The sequence below is a fragment of the Hippocampus zosterae genome, chromosome 14, assembly GCF_025434085.1.
Source record: "Hippocampus zosterae strain Florida chromosome 14, ASM2543408v3, whole genome shotgun sequence".
NCBI classification, from domain to species: domain Eukaryota; kingdom Metazoa; phylum Chordata; class Actinopteri; order Syngnathiformes; family Syngnathidae; genus Hippocampus; species Hippocampus zosterae.
In genome coordinates, this window is record NC_067464.1 from 7,291,220 (window position 1) to 7,315,307 (window position 24,088).

Here is a 24,088-nt window from a genome sequence, read left to right on the forward strand (position 1 = left end):
TAATTCCTTGACGACGGGCTTTTTTTTTTTTCAATATTGACTCGAATCATTCTAACTTCTCCTATGACAACATAGCGTCGTTTGGTTTCACACGCACTTTTATCAGACGTCGCGAGGGAGGTTCCTGTTGCTAAATTGAGACGACGTTGCCATTGTCTGTTGAAGGGGGAATTGCTCGAGCAAGGCAACGAACAACAAGAGGAGCTTTGTGCCGCGTTACAAGTGAAGCGGCCACTCCAGAATGTGTGGGATGCAATTATCTTAAGTGGCCATCCCAAAATGCTTCAATGAACTGATTACATTATATAATGAATAATGGGATCGCTATTGTCGTTTTTAAGTGCGGGAGTCTTCAGTTACCTTCGATGATTACGCTTGGCTAAGCTCAATCGGGAGAGCAGGTTCAAATCCCGGCGGTTTTCAGAGCCTTATTTCTGAGTAGCTGGTTCCATTCTGGGGATTCACGAAGTACAGCGGTAGCTTAAATTATACATTTCATGCGTTTGTGACCAAGCTCGCAACTCAATTTACTCTTGTATTAAATCAGTTTTTCATATTGAAATGTATTAGCGCTGGAACTAACTCATTATTCTAATGACTGATTAATGCATTGATTGTTTTGTTGATATTTTGATGAATCCGATTTTTTTTAAACTTGTTTTAATTTCCCTCCTTTTATTTCAAAGAAGGGTATCGTTTCAAATGGACTCAGTAGAAAATGTGAAATGATAAACTGATGTTAATTGAGTTTCTGTTTCTGTTTTGTTTGCAAATGTCTGAAGAAAGATAAAAAGATAATCTGTCTGCTTTGAAGGAGGGCTCCAGAAATCAGAGATTGGTTCCTGTTGAGAGGGCCAAAATTCCAAGAAAAGATCTCCGAACAAATAATCAATTCTCAAAACAATTACCAACTAATCGCTGGATCTTGAAAATAAGCAGTGCGATAATGGGCCGATATCTTTGTGGAATGTTGTGAAAAACGCGAGTGAGCGAAATTTGTCACATGGCAACTGAAATCAATTGAAATTCTGTTAAATTGTTCCAGCAAAGAACCACCCCACCCCCACCAGATTATGTTTTGCTTAAAAACGACAAGAAAACATAATAAGGAGAACGTAAATAAATGAACAGGACCAAGCAGAAATCCATGCGCAGACTATATATTATTCACGTTTTGATGTGTGCCTTTTATTCCCGAAAATGAAAAATGCTGACATCAATGAGCATCTGACAAATATGAGTCAGCCCGTCAGTGGAAAAAGTCAAATGACTCCACGATGACCTCAGCTGGCCGCTCGCTGGTGGACATTGAGGCTTTGACCGTAATGAGGTGTGACTATGGCTTTCCTGCCTGTCTCACGGTCGGAATGTTACGCTTTTGTCCTCGTCGGAACCGTCCTCCGCGCACCAGCCCAGAGCCGAAAGTGCGCGGCTGTGCGACGACAATTGCGATGATGTCATCCCTTTCATTGCGCTGTCACCGAATAAATGCATGCAAAGGACACGTCCACCCTCCATTCCGCCCCACCTGCTATATATTCGGGAAGTTTAAACGCACAACAATCCAGGCGTGTGTTGTAGGGGCGGGCGGGTTGTTTTTGGCGTCCCCAGCTTCTCTTGGTGGTCTCTCAATTGCTCTGAAGTGAAAAATCTCATGTTGACTTGTTCCCGTCATCTCGTGCCCAATTTTAAAACCCACCGCCACAATTATGCAGAAATCCCACGGTAACCCCCGGCCCCCTCCCGTTTTCTCCTCCCATAAGACCGCATTGATGCCGAAAATAGATGATGGCGATGGAGAAAGAAGCCAATGGAGCAACGAACCACTTAAAAGAATGTGAGAGAAAGTGAGACGAGCACAAGGAAGAAAAACAACTCTCCAGAGTGAAATCTGGCGTTTTGGACGATGATGATCATCTGCCGCCGGCAACTTTCTGACACGCTCGTTATTGTCTGGACATGTCTGCCAGTTGCTACACTGTCTCTCTCGTTTGGCCTGCTCACACACACTCCCTCTCTGGAACACATTACACACACTTCTGAGGAGAATCCAAACACGCAGAAGCAGAGTTGCAGAGTTGCAGGCTTGCGTCTCATGCCGAGCCCATGTGGGCCGTTGTGGAAAATAATTCAGCCCAAAAAAAAAAAAAAACGGAGGTTTTTCTGTTGTCCCCGCGGTGGGCCGAAATTCGAGAAGGAGGCAGGAATGCATGAGGGCTTGTTCATGACCGAGCTTGAAGAAAGATCGCGACGTATGGACAGGTTGGTTCAGCTCATCTTCATTCCTACTCGGTCGTCGCGTTCAGGTGCGACATGTGTTATTGTCGTGTAGTATCGGAGGAATGCTAGCACATGGCTGCTTGTTCAAACACGACACTTGCCACTGAGTACACTCATGCCCGAGGTTGTGTTCCCAATTCCACATCCTCTGCCTTGCATTTATTTCCACCCTTTGACTTCCTGTTCTGCTCTTAATACCGCTAGGATAGAATGAGACCGGGGTAATTCAAAGGCTTCCTTTCCTCAAGTTTGATTGCCTTTCAAGCAGTCGCAGGTGGACTCAGGAGAACGTCCCTCTATTACAAAGCAGTGGGAAAGCGTATGAAGGACCGACAGGGGTTTTTTTTTGGGGGGGGGGGGCAGTCACTTGGCTTATTTTATTACTTTGACTTGCTGGAAAAATTTGTGATGTGAGCTCAAGATAGTGGCAAGGAACTCAACTCGTATCAGAAAAAGCACGTTTGGAAGATAATCTCATGTAATTTTGCCTTGGCAAAGTCCGCTAGTTTAATGCTAACACACAATGTAAAATGCCCATAGATGGGCAAACAAAGCGCATCAATGGGAACTCTAACTAGCTAACTAAAATTGCCATTTCCATTGCCTTTCAAGCAGTCGCAGGTGAACTCTGGAGAACGTCCCTCTATTACAAAGCAGTGGGAAAGCGTATGAAGGACCGACAGGGTTGTTGTTGTTTTTTTGGGGGGGGGGGGGAGGGCAGTCACTTGGCTTATTTTATTACTTTGACTTACTGGAAAAATTTGTGATGTGAGCACAAGATAGTGGCAAGGAACTCAATTCGTATCAGAAAAAGCACGTTTGGAAGATAATCTCATGTAATTTTGCCTTGGCAAAGTCCGCTAGTTTAATGCTAACACATAATGTAAAATGCCCATAGATGGGCAAACAAAGCGCATCATCGGGAACTCCAACGAGCTAACTAAAATTGCCATTTCCATTCATTTCAGTGTGTTAAAGATGAGTTGAGTGAGTGTTTTGAGTTACGAGCATTATGAACCAAATCAAGCTAACTGAATCCACCGCTGTCTCTCCATCAGAGGTGAAAAAAAGCTGCCGCAAGGTCATTTCTGACAAAACCATCAGGGCTGAACTGCCACGTGAATCGAAACACAACGAGCGATGCTAAAACAGCAAGTCCAAGCAAATAAAAAAACACCTTATCGGTCAAGATTTTTTTCGGATTACACTGAGGATTTTTGAAGACCCGAAGCTTGCGTTTTTTCCCAATCATTTTTGAAGGTTTACATCTCGAAATGGGGTCTTTAGCCGTGCTATTCCAGGTGGACAGGTCAAATAGGGCCCCTTCATAACAAACATGGCTGCTTTCCCACAGTCTTTCCTCTGTGCCTGCCTGTTTCCTGCACAATTCATTGATGTGTTCCTGGATACGCGCTAGCACAACAGAAAATTGGGCGGTATGTGTGAAACGTGGCGCGCGCAGGCGAGAATGTGAGACGCAGACCTGAACCGTTCACCTCCTCTGGGCTTTTAATGCTCGCTAGTGCTGTGTCTTTGTGTACAAGTGGCACTTTGCTGTCCTCACCGGGGAGGAGGTGAGGTGTTGCCATGTCACTGTTGACACGATACTTGTTTGGAATGCTAATGGGTGCTGGTTGCCCTCGGCTGTTTTGCTACTAGAAAGAGACAGCGAGCATCTCTGATGTGCTATCTTGTCATCCATGCGGCAATATTAGATTCTGACAGCGTGGTAAACATAAGCAAAAAATGTTGCGGTATCACAGCATTAAAATTCCACCTCAACAATTTGCATTTTATGAAATATTTGGCTAGAAACAGCTTTTCCCCACCGAACTATTTTTAAATAAAATGGAGACTCTTTATTCCAGAAGAAATGTGCATCATGTTAAGTTTAAATAAATACATGAATAAATGTTAACATTCTTCTTCTGCTTTAATTCATCTTAGTAAGTCACAGTGTCCCATCCCTCTTGAGTTATATTTAGCACAGACCCGTGGGCTGCGCATGTTGTCCAGTAAAAGCAAAAAGGCATCTGTTTTCAGTATCTCGTCTTTTTCTCTCTCTCTCTGTTAAGCACTGAGGAATTGGGGGGGGGGGGGGTGTTCATTGGAGGCAATTAACTTCACAGAGGCGGGTTGTTTACTCAGCTCTGCAAGCAGCCAATTATTTTGCTCTGCTCAAAAAAGAAAAATAGAGCTCATGACGGATGACAGACAGTCTCGGAGGTTATTGAAACCTTGATTTTATTTATTTTATTTTTTTACAACCGCGGTAAACCGTTCAAACCTGAAATCAGCTCATGCCCCCTTGGGCGCTAAATTAATCTGAAATATTAATAATGAAATGAGAGGCCTACGCGTATTGTGGTGAAACAAATCCTCAAGTAATTCGGGTTTCTCGATTTAAAAAAACATGTATACTGTTTGAGGATTTTTTTTTCTGACTGTGGTGATCATTTAATTAATTTGTACGGTCAGAAAGTCAAGACAGTCGCAACGACACTCGTTCATATCGTAACATGACGCCAACATGCTGCAAAGACCAACTTCAAAATAAAAGCTTTTTCAATCATAAAAGGACATCAATGCCGACAGCCTGACTACGTTACAGTTTGTCCCACTTCTTCTTTAACAAACTAGGCTTCCTCAAATGTGCTGTTTGAGCAGGCAAGTAGTGCTCCTGTGATATTTTGTGAAATGTCTTCTTTGCTGTTGTGTATTCCTGATAGTTTTTTAAACAAGCTAAAATATATGTAATCTGCATAGTTGATCATTTTATCGAATTTGATAGAAAGAAAAATTGTCAGGCAATAAAATCAACGATTCCTTGGACGCAATACTGTCAGTAACGGTCGCAAAAGATCCTGATAGTATCGTTCTGTGACTTGGTCTTCGTTTACTATTTTTAGGCTTGAGTGAGAGAAGGGACCAAAACAAAAACAACAGTTCCTGGGACATCTCAGATTTTGCTGCTCTCACATAATCGCAGCATTAGTAGGCTTTGTGTGTGTTTAATACAAGCAGAAATAGTGCAAACGCTGCATCCCTGGATCGCTGCCTTAAATGTCAGGCGGCTTGTGTTCGAACCAGCTTGTGACCGCGATAAACCGCAGCGGCAGAGCTCGCGTGTGCCTCTGAAGGCCAATCGCATCCATCGGCTCTGTCTTTCTCCAGCGCGAAATGTCATTTAGTGGAAAGCCGCAGTTACGCAATACTTGCTGACTTCTTGCAGTCCGACCAACTGGCTGCGTGTGACTTGATGAGCTCTGTGGCCTGTCTTGACAGGAGTGGAAATGCACTGCACGAGGCGGCCACGTGCCAACTGCAGTGACTGCCTATCGCGTTAAGATGTGGGCTATTGTGTCCTCATCAAGATGGAGCTCATTCGAAAAGATCCAATTAAGAGAGCAAGGCTGACAGATAACTGATGGATCCGTGGGTGGGGGGGAGGGAGGATGCCATCCAAGGTCTAAGAGACAACATCATGGCAAATGTATAAATATATTTTAGAAATGTTTTTATATTGTAGCTCAGAAGAAAAATAGAAGAAAGTTCAACGTACCAGCAAATGACTGAAGTGCTGACAGTGAACCGCATTTTCTAAATTCACATTATTTTTCTGTGGAACATATTTGCTGAAAAACGGTGCTTTTTCCAAAATGTCCCTTCGATTCCACAATGTCACCAAATCTTTGTCTAAATAAAGTTTGATGTCAAGGAAGTATAGACTAGAGCTGCGGAGATTGACGTCACGCATCCCACAATGTACTGCACCAAATGTAAAGAATGCCATTTAGGCCGGTTGAAAAAAACCTTGGCGCTAAATATGCTTCATTGCAATTTGATTCCCTCCCACTGGTGACCGTTTGAGTTGCGGGAGTTGTCTGCCTCAGTGAATCCACCAGGCAGGCGTCCAGTAAGCATCCAGATGCTTACATGCTAGCCAGAAAGAGGCTGCTTTGCTAACATAGCTTACCGAAAACCCTAACCTTTTCATCAGCTTTGTTAAACCACCATTCAAGCAAATGAATGGCATTTGAATTTGTTGGAAAGTATTTTTAGGTGCTACTACTTGCCTTCCTGACCCTTGAATGTCTACCGCATAAACTGAGGCAGATGAGCACAGGCAAAAGCCGGTCAAGGTCGCCAGTATATTCAGGTTGCCGCATTCCCGTGAGCCACCCTTTTTCCAGCAAGCATCGGAAAGGATTAAAATGTGAAGTGATACTGTCAACAAAAGACTTGTAATGGGTCAGACTGACTGATTTAATTCCTCAATTCTACATAATCACTGACATATGCTAATCTTATCATTACTCTCAAATGTAAACCATTTGCTACTATCCTCCTAGCAAGGCAGTGAAAACAAATGAGTCACATGACGTCCGTCCTCGATACATATTGGCTAATAGACAAGCTTTGTATATCAAGGAGGAGCTCATTTTAGCCTGGGGTGTTTGTGGAGGTTCCACATGATGATCAGTCGTCCCTGGACTTGGTATGTTAAAACCAAAAACAATGTTAGCAACAAAGCTTTGTGTGTCTCTAGTTAGCGTGAGCGCTTTGATCTGTGCAGAAACCTCGGGGACGTAATGACAATTTAGATGAGCAAAACGTAATATTTGAGTGGATGTTTGTCACTAGAGGTCATGTTTTGCTGAACCGACCGATGCACGCACGTCATAATCGAGTGGGTAAGCCCACTGTGAGTTATGCGAGTGTCAAGGTCAATTAAGATACAGTTCTTTGTCAACACATCACAAGAGTTTCCTATGCCCCCCCCCCCACCACCAAGCTTTGATTACGCCATCTTTCATCTCATCATCTTGTCCCATTTGGCGAGCATGAGGGTATATTAATCCCAGTGTCACCTTGACTTGCACCTGCCTGACGAGCTCGCTTTGTTTTCTTGCTCTCTCAGCAAACCAGCCTCTCTTCAATGGGGAGTCTAAGCGCCATTAAAAAGCACTACGACTCAAGCTTACATTTATCTGCTTGATCAAATTAGTTGTAGGTGCTTTTTTACCCTGATTGTGAAAGCAACTGTTGATTGATGGGAACTCCAAGGGGCGCACGGAGCCTCTTCAGCTGCGATAGATGTGATTTCTGCTGCTCATGTTTGTCGCCACTTCTCAGCAGCTTCACAACCTTTGCCGAGCGGCCTAATCAAACAATCGCAAGCTCGTCTGCTTTCGCAACCGCACCATGCCACAACCTGCCCGGAAAGACCTGATATGTCAGAGAACAAAACAACAGTATATTCGTGAAGAATTCCCTGATTAAAACTGGCTTTCAATAATGTTGAATGTATGTGTATGTGGTAAGCGGATCGGAAAATGGATGGATGGAAATCTTGACTGAGAGACTAACATGTTTGTGTGTGAGGTAGAAGCTAAATGTAGCTTGGCATGTAAGTGGAAGTTTGGAGAATCGTCCACATGTGCATATATACATGCACCTCACCTGAATTTTTTTTCAAAAGTAAACAATCTGTAAGTCATATATTTTTATAGGTAATCTAGTAAAATGTCTTAATGTTGTAAAATGTAAATATTATTAGGGTACTGCAAACATAATTATTAAAAATTAAAAGCAACAACAGCCAGAAATGCGGAATTAATGTCACAGTAAGCTATTTGACAAAGGAGAAAGTATTTCTGTTAATGGCTTCACATCTGAAATGGCTCAGTAGAGCAGCGTAAGAAACTAGTAAAAATCATAAGGTTGAAAACAGCCATTCTGGTTTATGTTTTCTTTTTTTAGGAAATTTATCTTACCTGCACCGCTGTCATTTGTAAGCAGATTGTGTGACCAAAACTACATTTTCAAACACTAATATCTTTCATCTACGTCGTGATAGGCCTTAGATACTTGAGGGTTTTATTCAAGAATCATCTGGCGTATTATCAATTTACACTGGATACAGTCAATGCATTGACTTGGCTTTAAATATGAGGTCCTTGTTTTGTTTCCTCCATGCGTTCACAGGCAGTGGATGTGAAGCTTGGGGGCAATAGACGGCTTCTAAACATCGCAGACTTTTGTCGTATTGACACCTGTGCAGTGAGAATGTGTCGAGTTACCGTCAACTGGCCCCTGCTGCTCAGAAGCGGTTGTATGCTGAAGAACGAGTTGACCTATGAACTCTTACTTGGACTTTGGGGTAAAATCTGATTGGCTTCCATGCGAGTAATACAATGCAACTTACTTCACTTTCAAAGTCAGTTTAAAGCTTAAACTGAGAGATGTCTGAAGTGAAGAAGTCTTATTTATTATGTATTTATTTTAATATTCTATTTATATATCATCGTCTGCGGAGATTGAACAAAGTAAACGTGAGGTGTAGAAAGCACATACATCAAATGGAATCAATAAATAAGTACCTAAAGTGCAGACACTTGAAAAATGAATTCAACCACAGTAACCGAGTATTTGTACTTCATTACTTCCCACCACAGTGGAGTAAATGTGCTGAACAAAACAGGTTTGGTTTTGGATCTCAGATGTCGAGCTCTCTTTCCCCCTTTTCTTTCTTTTCCCTTTTTTTGGGGGGGGGGGCTGCACCGTAGCCCTCGTCTTGTGAATCACAGGCGGCAACCGGTTCTCCCAGCCCTCCGTCGTGCATCAAGACTGTTAATTATGCTGCTTCTGCGCTCACGCCTTTGCTTTTTTAATCCTGTACTTGCTGAAACTGTTTCATCCTAAAATGCATTTGAGTCAACAGAGGCGATTGACGAGCCTTTTGCCAAGCATGGCATATTTGTTTGGCCACAAATGAATAGATATTTGTGAGGAGAAACGCTCGTGAGAAGCCCCACACCACACTGAAAGAAAATACCACTGCAGAGGTAACGTTGCGACTGAAATGAGATGGCAGTTTGGGATGTAATAGGATTTTTAAAAACAAAATCATTAGAATTCATGGGTAATTTGCCTCTATTTAGCCATCAGCCTGACCAATAAGACCAGAACATTTATGTTTCATACATCGGACTTTGTTTTTGTTTAATACACAGATTAATTTATTGCATTTGTTTCTCAAAAATGGGGGCCCATGAAAAAAAAAACACATAATAAAGCACAATCGCAATATTAAGGAAAGAAAATCGCTTAATCGTTTGGATTATTTTTCCAAATCATTTGGCTCTAAAAAGCCATCTAGAAAATGGATGGATCATTGTATTGTCACTCAAGATTCATGGACTCCATCCTGTGAGAATAGTACCGTATTTATGCACTATAAAGCGCACCTTCAATGAATGGCCTATTTTAAAACTGTTTTCATATATAGGGCACACTGCATTATAAGACGCATAGCATAGAAGGTACAATAGTGGCTGAGATTGTGTTATCCATCCACTAGATGGAGCTACGCTAAAGGAAATACAATACAATACAATACAATACAATACAATACAATACAATGCAAGCTTATTTATATAGAGACTTCACAACCGCTGCAGCTGTAACAAAGCCATTAGGACTGGTCACAAACACGGACATGAAACATAAATACAAATGGCGTTACAAAACAATCAATGAAAGACAAAGGTTATGAAGACAACTGATTCAACAAAAAGGCACAGAAACCTTGTGGGCTCACATCCATAAGGGGCTAAATATCCTTCGAAGTCTTGTTTGTCTTCCTTCGTTTCCTCAGTAGTTAAGTATGCTTTTGGTGTTATCTTCGTTTCATCATGGCTGCATAGAGCTCACAAAGTAGTTGTCTGTTTGAGTGTGAGTTGGCGAATGCACATGTCAATTAGTGTCGGGCAGTACCCTTTTAGATTACAATAGGGTTCCTGCTAATAATCCCCACTAGATGGCATAGGAACACAGACAGGGAAACAACGCAATGGGGAATATAAAGAGACTGTGACACCATATATAAGGCGCATCGGATTATAGGGCGCACTGTCAGCTTTTGGGAAAATTGAAATGCTCTAAGGTGAGCCTTGTAGTAATACAGATTGTTAAATATCAGTAACAGTTGAAAGAAAGAAGGAAGTTACACACAAGCAAACAAATCCACTTTGACGAGAACAATGTGTCTTTGGCAGAGGCCAGCGGCACTTTCACTCAAAGAAAACAACATTAGCGGAAAAATCCCGGGTGCTATGCTCACCTGATGTAAGCGGTGCAGCCGGTTACTTGGGAGTCACAATGTCTTTGGCCCCTCTGCCTCACTAGAAATGGTTGTCACGGCTGGGAAATTGTTGCATTCAATGTAGATTTTGAATGTCACCTCAAATGAGTTGGCCTCATTAGTGTGCCTCAGGGGGCTTGTTTGTTACCGAGGACACTCATTACTCTGACTCTCCTCTTTTTCTCCTAATGACGTAGTCTACGAGGAGAGCTATTTCTTTTACTGCTGTAGCAAATAGTGTTGCCGTTAAGTTATGCAACATATAGTGCAGTTGTTCAAATAGCTATTTAATCGGAGTGCGAAATCAAGTGCTTTCACGGTCGGAGCGTTGTTACATTGCCGCTTGACAAGGGTGAACCGTGGGTTTTGTCATTAGTTTTTGGCAAAGTGCCACCACTTGAGGTTTTAGTGCATTTAACTTAATGACGCTCAATTAGGCCACTGCCATGCCGCACACATGCATCCTTTGTCTTTCCGACAAATTAATCTGCTTTTAAAGCAGAAGTCAGAGGTCGCGCGGAGTGGTGATTACACGTGCACACGATCGTCAGGCGCAGATGGATAATACACACTCCAGCTTTTACAATTGTAAATTGTATTGGACATTTACTTGCCAAGTAATGTTTCAAACGGCGGATACCGCAGTGGCGGAGAAAAAGCTCATAAAAATAGACTGAGAACAGTCTGAGTGAAAAATGTGAACTCCTGCTGATGTCCCCTCTTTCAGAGCTGTGCCGTGTTCGCTGCATTGCATGCGTTTTAAAAGTTGGAAAACAGTCCACAGAATATCTATTGTTCTTTATCTCGTTGTTATTCTACCTCGACTACTAGACTTGCAATCTGGAAGTATACACTACCCACAAAAAGTAAGGTAAGTTTGACCTTGGGGTGGCATTTCAGGAAGAATGTAAAATGCACTTTTGTAATGCCAGCCATAAAAAAAAAGAGAAAAAAAGAAAATGGCTCAGAAGGCTTACAGAATATTATGTTCTATGACTATGCAAACAAAATCTACCAAATGAATGATTAGACTCTCTACTTTTGTCACACACCAACAAGTTTGTTTCCATTTTATTATACATACCCGCGATTTAGTGATCAGCAGTAGTTTGGTTTTCACCCAAATTAAATATTTTGGACCCCCAAAAAGCAGAAAACATGCTTTTTGTAAAAGAAGGTATATATATTTCCTTTTTGCCACCTCAACCATCTGAACAGTCCTTTTTTCTTCCATAAAATATAACTTAATTGATTTAACGTGTGTGTGTGTGCCTGTACAATATGATGTGCAGAAGTTCTTGAATTTAATGGCCAATTAATCCACTAATCTTTTGGAAAAAAGCCCGAGTTGGAGTGGTACCTTTTATATTTGATGTGGAGTTTTATCTGCTTTGTTTTGAGTGATCGTATTAAATCTGGCCAGGGATTACAGGTCGTGCATAATGGGGAGGAAAAAGAAGTGCAGTGCTCCCTGAAGAAGAATGCAAAAAATTCTAATGAGGTGACCTGGCTTCCAAGCTGGGGCGGTTGGTAGCCGAGGTAACTGGGGGTGAAAAAAAAAGTGGAGGTCTGCTTCAGGCTGCACTTCCCCTCTCACTGCACTCGCTGTCCGCCTCCAAGCCGCCAAGTGCATTAGTGAGACGACAAGCCCCCCTGTTGCACATAAAAACATGCAAGCAGCCGCTGAACAAATCCAACCGTGGTAGAAATGTTAACTGCTCCACAAAAAGATGCTCCAGTTGCCACACTATATGAAATACCCCTCAGAAATGGCATGAACATGTTGAGAGATGCCTCCGCCGAGTTGAAGCTCTTTTGAAAAAAAGTGAAGAAGTTAACACTGATAGTACATCACAAGCGTATCATCTCCAAGATAGCATGCAAATCACCACCTCGGGCTCGACGCAGAACGGGGACGGCATCCCTGCAATCTGATTGGATGCTTTGGAAGTGCTTGGAGGGGATGTCACCGTATAATTGCCGCATGTTTTAAACATCCTTATCCGTTGCACAACACTCAACTCGACGCAGCACTACTCATTAACTTGTTGCCTTTTCTTTGGCAAGAGAAGATACTACCAGCAACCATTTCTAGTGCCTGATCAGCAAAGCTTCGAAGAGTCCTGAGCAGATACCATATAAGTCACGTGAACCTGATCCCTCATTGATCAAGTAGCCTCTGTAACATTTGTTGATGCAAGATGCTAGAAATGACAAAACGAACGACATGCTAACCGTAGCTTAGCACGTTGCTGCGCCTTAGTTTTCCGATATTATCGTCCACAGTTTCCCCTTTACTGCAGCACTGCAATTTTGTTCAAAATCCAACACCTGTTAGGGATTCAGTACTGAGTCAGCCTGCGGAAACATTCAAGTCTGACATGCAAATCGCCAAATCCAAAATGAGGCCAAAGAAGGGATTCCACTATATGCTATGATCCAAAAAATATTCACAGAAAACCCATTTTTCAGAAAGGAGCTCAAACAGACCTCAAATAAAACGAGAACACCCCCGCCATTGTTTATAGCAGGGGTGTCAAACTCATTTTTGTCACGGGCCACATTATAATTACCGTTTCCCTTGGAGGGTCGTGATGACTGAAACTATTTAGTCAAGAATAATGTTTTATTTAACTATTGTTTAAGTAACTGTAATAAGGGGTTTTGTAACAAGAAAATACTTACAATGTGTCACTGATGTATTACATATTATAATTTGAAACTTTGGTAGACATTTTAGCAAGTATTATGGTAGTTGTCATCTTTGACTTGCTTTTGCGGGCCACTTAAAACGATTTGGCGGGCCACATCTGGCCCGCAGGCCTTGAGTTTGAAACCCCGATTTATAGCATGTCTCTTAGTGACTAAGGCGTTCAATTCGGTGTTTTTTGGTTTTTGTTGGGGTTTTTTCTCTCTCTCGCAGTCCTGCAAAACCTTTCAAAAGGAAAACTGAAGCCCTCTCAGGGGAACCTAGAAAGTCCTGTGCAATGGAAAAGTGGCATTCGCGTCACTTTTTATGACAAGCAGACCACCTAAACACTGCAATTCACTTCTTCTCTCTAATCAAGTGCCTCTCTGAGTCGGACATTTATTACAAAACCTCCATGGACCACCCAGGTAACGATGTTGTTTATGTTGAAGAAATGGCAACCCCATTTGGTATTTTCCAGTGTCTCAAGGCTTCGCTCCGCCATTGCTCGCACACACGCACAAGTAAAGTTCAAGCCTGTTGATGTGGTTTATAGATAAGACAAGTCTGCACTAGAGATAAAAACATTTGTATACAGCACAGGCGCAACTCTACCACTGTCTTCTTGTAGGGGACCGTGATTGAAATTCACTTTGCCAGGGTGACTCTCTAGCCATTCCTTTCTGAGCTGTGTCGCAGCAATAGCGAGGGTCTCGGAGTCTGGCCAGAGCAGCACATCACACAATCATGGTGATGATGAATGGTGATACGCTGTCACCAGTGTCTGAGGCGCTTTGACGCCATTTGATGTTTCCACCCATTTGTGGTCAGTTGAACAATTTGTCAGCGCGATGCTCATCTCGTCGTGGCGTGCCCGCTTTGTCTGAAGCGGGGCCCTCGTCAGTCAGCGTGTCCCGACGGCTGCGTGATTTAGCGCTCGGGCTCAAGTCATGATGTCATGGCGGAGTCAGAAACTTAAAAGTGGAAGAGCCAGCGTTGCGTATTTCTCGAAGAATTTGTCTGAGCATGCCCTGCTTCTTTTCCCCTTTGTTTAAACAAACGCTCCTAAGTTCCTCTCTCATATTGGGGACATTCCAGAATGTGACTGGACGCTGTTAGTATTCTCGTTCGTCTGCCAGCAAGGCCTGCCATCTGTTTTTCTCTGAAGTTGCCTGTTCCTCAGACTCACTCCATCAGACTGGCAAATTAGTGCCTGGGTCTGTGTCAGATGTTCGCACAAGGGCAACCAGGTAGGATTTTGTGCTCATGCAGAATTCCTGAAACTGCCTGTCCACTTGGACTGTCTCAGACACATCTTTTTCAAATCAATTATCCTGTTGAAGTTTCCGTTGAAAGTGACCCCAAACACTAATCATCTCCACCACCAGAAAAAAGCGTCCGCAGCAACTCATGTCGGTGTGGTAGCACAGAAGTGGCAAAACAGTACTAGAACTAAATCACGTTTTAAAAGTATTAAGGTTTTGAAGCAGAAATTTGTATCAACCCATTTTTGTGGTCCACTTAGCCAAGGTCTTAAATTTAACTTGACTGCAACATTTTTGCAAACTTTCCCAGTCTGGTTTTTTTTTGGTCATTTCCTCGAAATTTGCTCAATGTCCGTCATCTGACACTTCTTTCGACATGCGTGATCGTTTATTCCCCTCCCTAATGGATGTCGTCAAGGAAAGATGTTTGATCCATTTATGCTGATTCCAAACCAAATCCCTCCGAGATTCTTGTTTCACAGCGTAATCCTTATCTCTCCGACTCCTCTTGCCTCTAATTCATCTGGTTTTCCTGGCAGGGCTCGTGTAAACAATCGTAGCAAAGTACCCATGCCAGACAATTTTCAAAGACTTCACTGTGTTGGAATGAGGCCTCGCTCTTGGCCGGGTCCAGGACAGAGAGATCTTTGTGCCTGCTGCCCATCAGGTCCATCGAGCCCTTCGAGGAGCGTACAATTAGGGAACATGGCGAGCCCATGGCCTGTATGGAAGGCGGCCTTTCTGAAAAGCGGCGGCGTCAGCCAAACAACCCCTCTGCCCTATTCATCTCTGCAGCAATTACAAGCTTGTACGGCAAGCTTTCCTGTCCTTTGTCACTGCTTTGAAAACACTTGCCCATTCAACCGGCAAACATCCGTCTTGGTTTTGCCTACTTTAGACTCACTCGTCCAAAATTTGCAGAGGTGCACCAACTTTCCAAGACACGTTGGCTACCAGGATCCCCCTCCCCTACCTCTCTGCCAAGTTTGAGAAGAAGTGTATTTAAGACCAGTCAGGTCTTGTGCTTTGGGTTGAGTAACTCAAAACACAAGGCTGTCCCTTACTCATCGCACGAGTCATGTTTCCTGCCGATTGCCTTGTCTCTGCCTCCTACCACGGACGCCACATTTTACGTGCTGTCACAAGTTCATGAAAGTTCCCCTTTTTTGTGAGTCACTCATAGGTTGGGTCGTCAGATGGCTGTAATTATTCTGTCTGACCTGGAGAGGGCACTCCTCCACGTATGCACGTAGCCTTGGTTTTTTTGGTTTTGCTCTTCTCTCTGCACTCACTTTCAAACCAACCAACCAAGGGGAGGTCAGAGCTAATTAAACTTATCTAGTCAGCTCCAGTCGAGATCTCTGCGAAATGACCTGCAGACCTGTGAAAGGGTAGCGGAGAATGGATGGATTATGGACCACGGGTTGGGTAAAAATGAGATTGCTTGTTATTTTGGTGGTTTCACAGAAGTGCTCTTTAATTGCCTATCTCTGACAAATACTCTGTGTCCACACAAACACCCACCCACCCACCCACCCACCCACACACACACACACACACACACACACACACTACTAGTCAATTTAGACCTTTTAACATGACAGCCCCCTTTGTCCAATTATGCCTGTGAGCAAGGAGATAAGGACTGTTTTCAGCCACATGCGTTTGTGTGTTGTTTTTCCACCACAAACATCCTCTCGACGCATCATCTGCATGTATGGTATGCGCTTGTAAATAATAGCAAATATGAGAGAGGCTCTTCCGTCAGCAGTATGGCATGAACTATCCTATGGTGAATTAGCAGTACAGAAAGGAGAGTACCATGTACGATGAGTTTTGGTTATTGTGAGTTCATGGAATACAAGTGCGTTATGGTTAGTGCTATTGTAGAGATTGGTATAATAATCAGTTAATGAATTACTGTGTCCAAAACGTAGTGTACCAGAGTATACCTATTCAGAGTAGCGACAAAGTACTTTGTGGATAGCGCCTTCTCTTATTGTATCTTTTAATGCAAAACACTCTGATTACTTGATGAGCACATAATAATGAACACCTAACGAGAAGCCGCACCGCCTGGATAGGACCGTGCCTGCGTACTAGCTTAAATAAAGTTAGCGGTGATGTTGCTGATGGCGCCATGCGAACGCGTCGCTGCTGCAGCCATGTCACACGCTGAATGCTTGTGGCTAATAGGATCGCAGCCTCAGTCAGTCAGTCAGTAGAACTCTCATCCGCCCCCCACCCCCACCGTCACACAACCAAATTGGCTCGATGTTTGCTTTTTTGATGTGCAGCTTGTGGTATTTGATCCTGAAAAATGCAACTCTGCATTACAATTCCGTGCCCATTGCTACTAAAGAGATGGCGGCCGGCTATGGTTAAGAAGAGGTCTGCCATCATTTTCTTTCTTCTCGTGAGCAACCTCTCAACATACATGAGAAGGTCCTTTGGCATTCGCATTGTTTTTGTGCTCAGACCTATTGAGAAGAGGATTACAGTTATGCTAGTGCTTATGTTATTCGTGATGGTGGGATCTGTTGTCCACTCTTGTTCATGTGTGAATTGCTTGTCATTGATTAACAAAATGCATTTGACGGTTTTCACCGCCAATAAAATCTGTCATTTTTTGCCCCCACTAACAACTCCCTTCCCCCAACACAAGCACACACACACACACACACGCACTTCCACGCGACTGACAAGACTTTACAAGACGAAGTTACTCCTGCTGACGCCCTCGCATGTCTAATCACATCTGTAAATATTTGTAAAAGCACACAAGAGCCCACTTCACTGGGTATTTTGTGGGATCTTTCTGTACCAGAAGCCATTGGCCCAATACTTTATTGCACCCCTTTATACTTATGTCATTTAATGTTTTTTTTTATTTTCTGAGAAATGGAAATACACGGTAAATAAAGGCATGTGTGTGGAATCTGCAACACTTTCTTTTACTTTTATTTGAGTAATTTTTCCACCCCTATAAGTTTGCTGCAAAGTTTGCTGTGAATAAAACATTGCCTACTTGACAGATGTAAAAATTAAAGCAGTCGCAGTTAAAACTTGAAAGGGGATTAAAAATTAGTCTGGTCGTTGCTGCATGTATCTGCATATTTATATATTTTTTTAAAATTAACATTGGTTCCTCCTTAAACTTAATAAAATCACAAAACTTATTTGATCAATGCAAATGCTCATATGACAGTTTGCTGCGCTTTCATGTTTTGTCACAAATGTTTCGGCTATAATTGCTTTGAAAGCCCCCCACAACCTTATCTGAAATTGAACATGTCAGTGACTTTTCACGACATCATAAAAAAATCCATCAGGAGAAATGCAGGCATGCTGCTCCTGTTTGTGAGATCCATGTGCATCACATTTAAAGCAAGCTTTATTTTTTAAATTTTTTGGTCCAATGCATTTCAGTGTCTGTCAATTAAATGTACTGTAGATTTTGCCCAGTTCCTATCCTCTGCAAATAGCAGGGGTCCACTGTACTGCGCAAAACTTTTGGGGGATCATAAGATTTCACTGCTGTCCAATAAAACACTGTATCGTGCAAAAGGGGAAAAAAAGTAATTGTGCAGTCAAAAAACAATTATGTTGCTGTTAAGGCCAAATATAAATAAAAGCGGGGGTGCACTAATGTGGTGCATAGGTGTGCATGTGCGCTGAAAATTTTACAATCGCATCTGATTCAGCTGTCTCCCTGCACATTTGCATACATAGCATTTTGCTTTTCATTTTCAGGGGAATTACTGTATTTGTCGTATAACTGGAAAAACTATGAGAAAGTACCTCATGATTCTTTTTTTGTGTCTTTTCAGGCCTGTGTTTGAAGTAAACCATTCAACAACCGCTATGAAGGCTTGAATGAGCAAGTGACGGGCTTGTCCCTTCCACCCTTTTTTCCCCGCTGACACTCAAACCTGCTCATGAAGTCAGGGAGCAGCAATCCGTTCCAGAGGCAGCCATGTCCACCTGCTGAGTTCCTTTAGCCTTCGGCACTCATGTCATGACCAGCCTTAAGCGCCCACCTATGGAGTGCACCGTCGGGGGCTCCGTCCCTGCCACCAATGAGTTTTACCCTCGCCCCTTGCGCATGGTCAATGGCGGCGTTGTGCCGACCCGCACGGACAATGTCCATGGCACTGTGAGCGCAGGAGTGCCAAAGATGGGCGTACGGGCGCGTGTGGCCGATTGGCCGCCAAGAAGGGATGTTTCTCGGGGCTTGTGGCACTCCACCGCAGAGTCCGAAATCATGAGCGTGCCTCTGAAAAATCACATTAAATTAGGATCATTTATTAGTCCTCAGGACTCGTCAATGCTGCGAAATATCCACAATACTTTAAAGAATCGAACGCAGGCCCAGGCGAACAACTATTCCACAGACACTCAGTATTTGGCACCGGGAGACCACAGGGGTCCGCCGCGCCGGAACCCACAACCGAGGCGAATCCATCAGCGTAGCAACAGCGACATGACCATCAGTGAGATGGAAGCCGGCGGAGACAGCGGGGAGGACTGGGGTCCACCACTCGGTACCAAATGGTCCCCTCTTCACCGCGAGTATGGCAGCACATCTTCAATAGACCAGCACGGGGCTGCTGGTGAAAGCTTCTTTGAAATGCTTAAAGGCTACCAAGGCGAAGTGGACCAGCGCAGCCCAGCTCCAGCTCAACTGGAGGACATGCTGAATGTTCGGCCCAAGCAGGCCACCATTGACCTGTCGGAGAACGCCACGGACGGCCAGGTTCCGAAGCCTAAGGACAGGGAGAAACCTCCAAAGAGACGCACGAAATCGGAGACCGGGGGCGAGTCTATATTTCGTAAGCTTCGTAGCGTGCGGGGCGAGTCTGACTCGCCGCGAGCCGGATCGGATGTGGAGGACAGTCGAATGGAGGAGACGGGGTCGTCGCTAAAGCCGTGGGTCTGTCAGAAAGGCTTCGCCCACTATGACGTCCAGAGCATGCTGTTTGACCTCAACGAAGTGAGTCAGTTGCGGCAGAACGCGGGCAGGAGGAAGAACAACATCACCACCGGGGCTTCCGCCGCCGCCGTTGCTTCGGCTACCTCCACCCTTTCATCCACGCACAGCCTTCCGTACAGCTCCCCAAGCAGTAGCCAGGAGGACCTCAACTCCCGAGAAAGCCCTGGGCTGGACTCGGGCGACGAACAGAGCAACGAGATGCTGCTCAGCTGCCCGTGCTTTCGAAATGAGGTCGGCGCAGACGGCAACGGGAGGCACAGACTGGGAGCAAACGGGGGAGCCCATTACGGACTTGTGGGTGGTGTAGCAGGTAGCTGTGGGACCTTGAACGGAGAAGGAAACGTGTATGAAAGCGCCGTTAGCACACATTGCACCAATGCTGGTGTCGCCGTGCTGGAGGGACCGAAGGAGGGCCCAAGCACACTCAGCGAAAAGTCCAAACAGTACATCGTGGAGCACGTGGACCTTGGTGCTTACTACTATCGGAAGTTCTTCTACTTACGGGGTAAATGCAAATCACAGATTGATAGTATCAATGAAATATGGTCTAAAATATGGACCTTTCCTCTTTTTCTGTACATTTGTGTTTTAATGAGTTCTGAATGTGTTTGAAAAAAATATTTTAAAACGTGGATGCTGTAAAACTATGCAAACGTGTTTTTATGATCGGTCTGTATCATGTATTCTGTATTTTTTGTACACATCCTCTGCGATAAAAATGGTTTGACTGTAATCCTTCACCTTCCATGCTTCCTCTAACTCAGAACACTGGAACTACTTTGGGATGGATGACGCTGTAGGTCCAGTGGCGGTGAGCTTGCGCAGAGAGAAGTTGGAGGACGACAAGGAGCATGGCCAGCAGTACAACTACCGCCTCATCTTCAGAACCAGTGAGGTCAGTCACATTGCTTGCCGTAAGCCAATGGGAGAAAACAACCATATGGAGTCCAGTCCTTTTGAGCTAAGAAGGGACCTTGCAGTGGGAAAAGGTGTTCCCCATCCATGCATCTAGGTTTAATTCCTCTGTGGTAGCCGGAGAAAATGATGTGTCAAATTTGCTGCATGTAAGTTTGGCAAAGCCCTTTTATGTTCTACAACAGGGGTGTCAAATTAATTTTTGTCGTGGGCCACATTGTATTTCCGGTTTCCCTTGGAGGGCTGTTATGAGTTTTGGGAAACCGTATAAATGTTTAATGACCTCCACGCATTATATGCACAGCACACAACAAATTGATGGATAACTAGTTTTAAAATCAGAAGTCAAGAATAGTGACTGTTATTGTGGCCCACATATGACAATTTGAAATTTAGGTTCAGACTTTAGCAAGCATCGTGAAACTTGACATGCTTGATTTGCTTTCGCGGGCCACATAAAATGATGTGGCGGGCCAGATCTGGCCCCCGGGCCTTGACTTTGACACCTGTGCTCCACAATGTTCCCAAAGTGACACCCATGACCATTGTCAGACAGCTCCTAACGGTTACCAGGAAGAGGCCTGTTTGTTGCGGACAGGTGCTTGTGATTAAACCCCGCCCCTCGAACCTCGCGCACACACGCATAATGACTGGAGTAACCGATTCTCGTGCGCCTCCCAAATATGGTGAGCACGGGTTGATCGTGAACACGGCCTGTAATCGAGAAAGTATTCGGGCTACGTATGATAGTGTGAAGTGATTGAGTTCAGACTCCGAGCACTGCACAATACAGACTCTGCGTACTGAGATGATTTCGACTCCCACCTCTTCCTGATTTCCTCTTTTGTTGTTTTAAGTCACCGGTATATTTTTCTGATGTTTGGGGAGGAATTTTGTTACCGCGGTATCTCATTCTCCAAGAATAAAAAACAAAGCACAGATTTATGCGGCGCATTCATTCTACTCTGTCTTTAATCTCCTCCCTGCCCGCTGTTTTTGACCATTCAGCTCACAACACTGAGAGGCTCGATCTTGGAGGATGCGGTGCTTTCCACCTCCAAGCATGGCACTGCCCGAGGGCTGCCTATTAAAGAGGTCCTGGAGTACATTCTACCAGAGCTGGACCTGACCTGCCTCCGACTGGCCCTCAACACCCCCAAAGTCACAGAGCAGCTGATGAAACTGGACGAGCAAGGAGTAAGAGTTCTTTAAAAACACCACAGGAAGTACCTTCAATTACAGTCTTGGGCGAAAAAAATGATTTGTGTGTTTTTATTCCCAGCTGAGTTTCCAGGTAAAGGTGGGGGTGATGTACTGCCGAGCCGGCCAGAGCACAGAGGAAGAAATGTACAACAACGAGATGGCGGGCCCCGCCCTGGAGGAGTTCCTGCAGCTGTTAGGGGAGAAGGTTCGCCTCAAGGGCTTCACCAAGTACAGAGCCCAGCTGGACACTAAAAGTAAACACTCTCAAAAGCATATGTGTCAAACTATTGGCCCACGGTCCACATCCGGCCCCACATGCAGCTACATGCAGGACATTTGTTGTCTTTGCTATAGAGAAGAACTATATATTTGGAACAAACTGATTTGTCCTAGGCAGTCGACTGGTTTGCGCGTCGACCTCACTGTTCAGAGGTACCAAGTTCGATTCCAGCTCCGGCCATCCTGTGTGGAGTTTGCATGTTCTCACCGGGCCTGTGTGGGTTTTCTCCGGGTACTCGGGTTTCTTCCCACATTCCAAAAATATGCATGGCAGGCTGATTGAACACTCTAAGTTGCTCTAAAGCGTGAGCGCGGATGGTTGTTCGTCTCCGTGTGCCGTGTGATTGGCTGGCAACCGGTTCAGGGTGTCCCCTGCGTTCTGCCCGAAGATGGCTGGGATAGGCTCCAACACACCCCAACACCCTTGTGAGGATAAAGCGGTTCATAAAATGGATGGAGGGATGGATTTGTGCTACCTGAACGGTGCAAGCGACTAGCGAGCCAATAACAGGTCCATTTTAAAACTCAATGGGCCAGATTAACCATTGCCAGAAGTAGCAATAATTTAAAATGCAAACACCTCGCAGCACCACCAGTCAAACTATTGCGCGATGCTTGTGCAAAACAAAATCATAATTTGAGATAGTTGTAACGACAGCCAAACACGCTGAAAAATGTCTCCTATCCGATTCCATAACGCGCCACAACATCTCTTTTGAATGGCGTGATGTGAAGCCGTAGTGACACGCAAACCACAAATTCCAGAATGCAGCACAACAGCTGCCTTACTGAACGACTGACCACCCACAGTCATTCTGAAGCTCCAATGCTGTGGTAGCACATAACTGTCGGAGCAGCTTGAATATTTTAGTACCCGGGAGAGTTGACACAGGACTTCCCAGCATGCCTAGCGGCAGTTTGTAAACAGTAGAATTGCTTGTTTTTTGTTTTTTTTTTTAAGTTGTTGTTCACAAATTGTCCAGATTGGTTCCCACCGATGGGGATGAGTTCCACAGAATAAAAACAAATATGTGCATTTGTGACTAAGGAACAGCAAATATGTGGGAGATTACTCTAGTCTTCCCACTAGTGAAGCGCCTTTTTGGGCAAGTGCACGTGCGTACTGTATATCCTGGTGAAAATGGCTGGATTTTAAGATTTTAAGCCCCCCCTCAACAAAACTCATTCAGTAATGCCCTCTGGAACGTTACCGAAAATACATTCCAGAAATTTGTTCCATTGACCATTTAAATTCAATCGCTGTCGTAGCAGGAGATACAAAAAAAACCATAGTACTCACGTGCAGATCACAAATTTATTTGGATCGCATTCAATTTAAAAACACGATTTAAAACACAAGCACACCATATTTTTGGGGGTCGACCAGAACAGCACAAAAGTCAATAGAGTTAACCCATAAATTATTCAGCAGCTCCTGGAAATAATACAGGAAATTGAAAATATGAAATCACAATGCACTAACCCCCGCCACCCATGAGCAACACAACGATTCAATGGCTAACACATATCCATACCTCACTATTGTCTCGATGGCACGGCGGTACGTGGTGAAATTGATCCCCGTGTGACTCTCATGAGAACACTCAAACATAAGAATCCAGCGTAAACTGGATGGCTGTATGCAAGTGACGCTACAATGGCTCTGGACAGAATTACTTTTTCCATTCATTTTTTTTTTCACTCCATTCAGCGGACTCTACGGGCACACACTCACTGTACACATCCTACAAGGACTACGAGCTCATGTTCCATGTGTCCACTCTGCTGCCCTACACGCCTAATAATAAGCAACAGGTAAATACGGCAAGTTTGTGTTGTGTGTCCGAATTTATCTGGATTTATTTCTAATCTCATCACACCTTTCTAACAAGTACTTGTGTGTCTTTGGCCAGTTACTGAGAAAGCGGCATATTGGGAACGACATCGTGACCATTGTGTTCCAGGAGCCCGGTGCACACCCCTTCACTCCAAAGGCCATTCGCTCTCACTTTCAACATGTCTTCATCGTTGTGAGGGTGCACGATCCTTGCTCAGACAACACGTGCTACAGGTAAGGCTGTTTAGTTACAAGTAATATTATATCGCATAGGAAAATTGCACTGCGATTGGCTGGCAACCGGTTCAGAGTGTCCCCCGCCTTACTGCCCGAAGACAGCTGGGATAGGCTCCAGCACCCCCACGACCATTGTGAGGATAAAGCGGTTCAGGAAATGCATGGATGGATGGATAGGAAAATTGCATGTTCGGTATCCGGTGGTTTTTAGCATGTCTGTTTATTTTTATTTTTTCAGTTTAAG

General features: G+C 44.2%; 1 protein-coding gene across 4 annotated transcripts in view; it reads left to right on the top strand.

Annotated features, from left to right (window-relative positions):
* LOC127614847 (signal-induced proliferation-associated 1-like protein 1) overlaps positions 1-24,088 on the top strand; it is a 41,427-nt gene that overhangs the window by 3,390 nt on the left and 13,949 nt on the right. Inside the window, exons 1-7 of one of the 4 annotated variants that reach the window (XM_052086273.1) lie at positions 1,578-2,262; positions 18,211-19,878; positions 20,138-20,268; positions 21,297-21,485; positions 21,571-21,745; positions 23,482-23,585; positions 23,684-23,841. In XM_052086273.1, coding sequence (XP_051942233.1) covers positions 18,399-19,878; positions 20,138-20,268; positions 21,297-21,485; positions 21,571-21,745; positions 23,482-23,585; positions 23,684-23,841 — 2,237 coding nt within the window. In that variant the 5' untranslated portion in view covers positions 1,578-2,262; positions 18,211-18,398. Of the gene's footprint in view, positions 1-1,577; positions 2,263-15,693; positions 15,809-18,210; positions 19,879-20,137; positions 20,269-21,296; positions 21,486-21,570; positions 21,746-23,481; positions 23,586-23,683; positions 23,842-24,088 lie in introns of those variants that run through there. The other 3 variants (XM_052086270.1, XM_052086272.1, XM_052086271.1) reach the window with 3 other exon arrangements.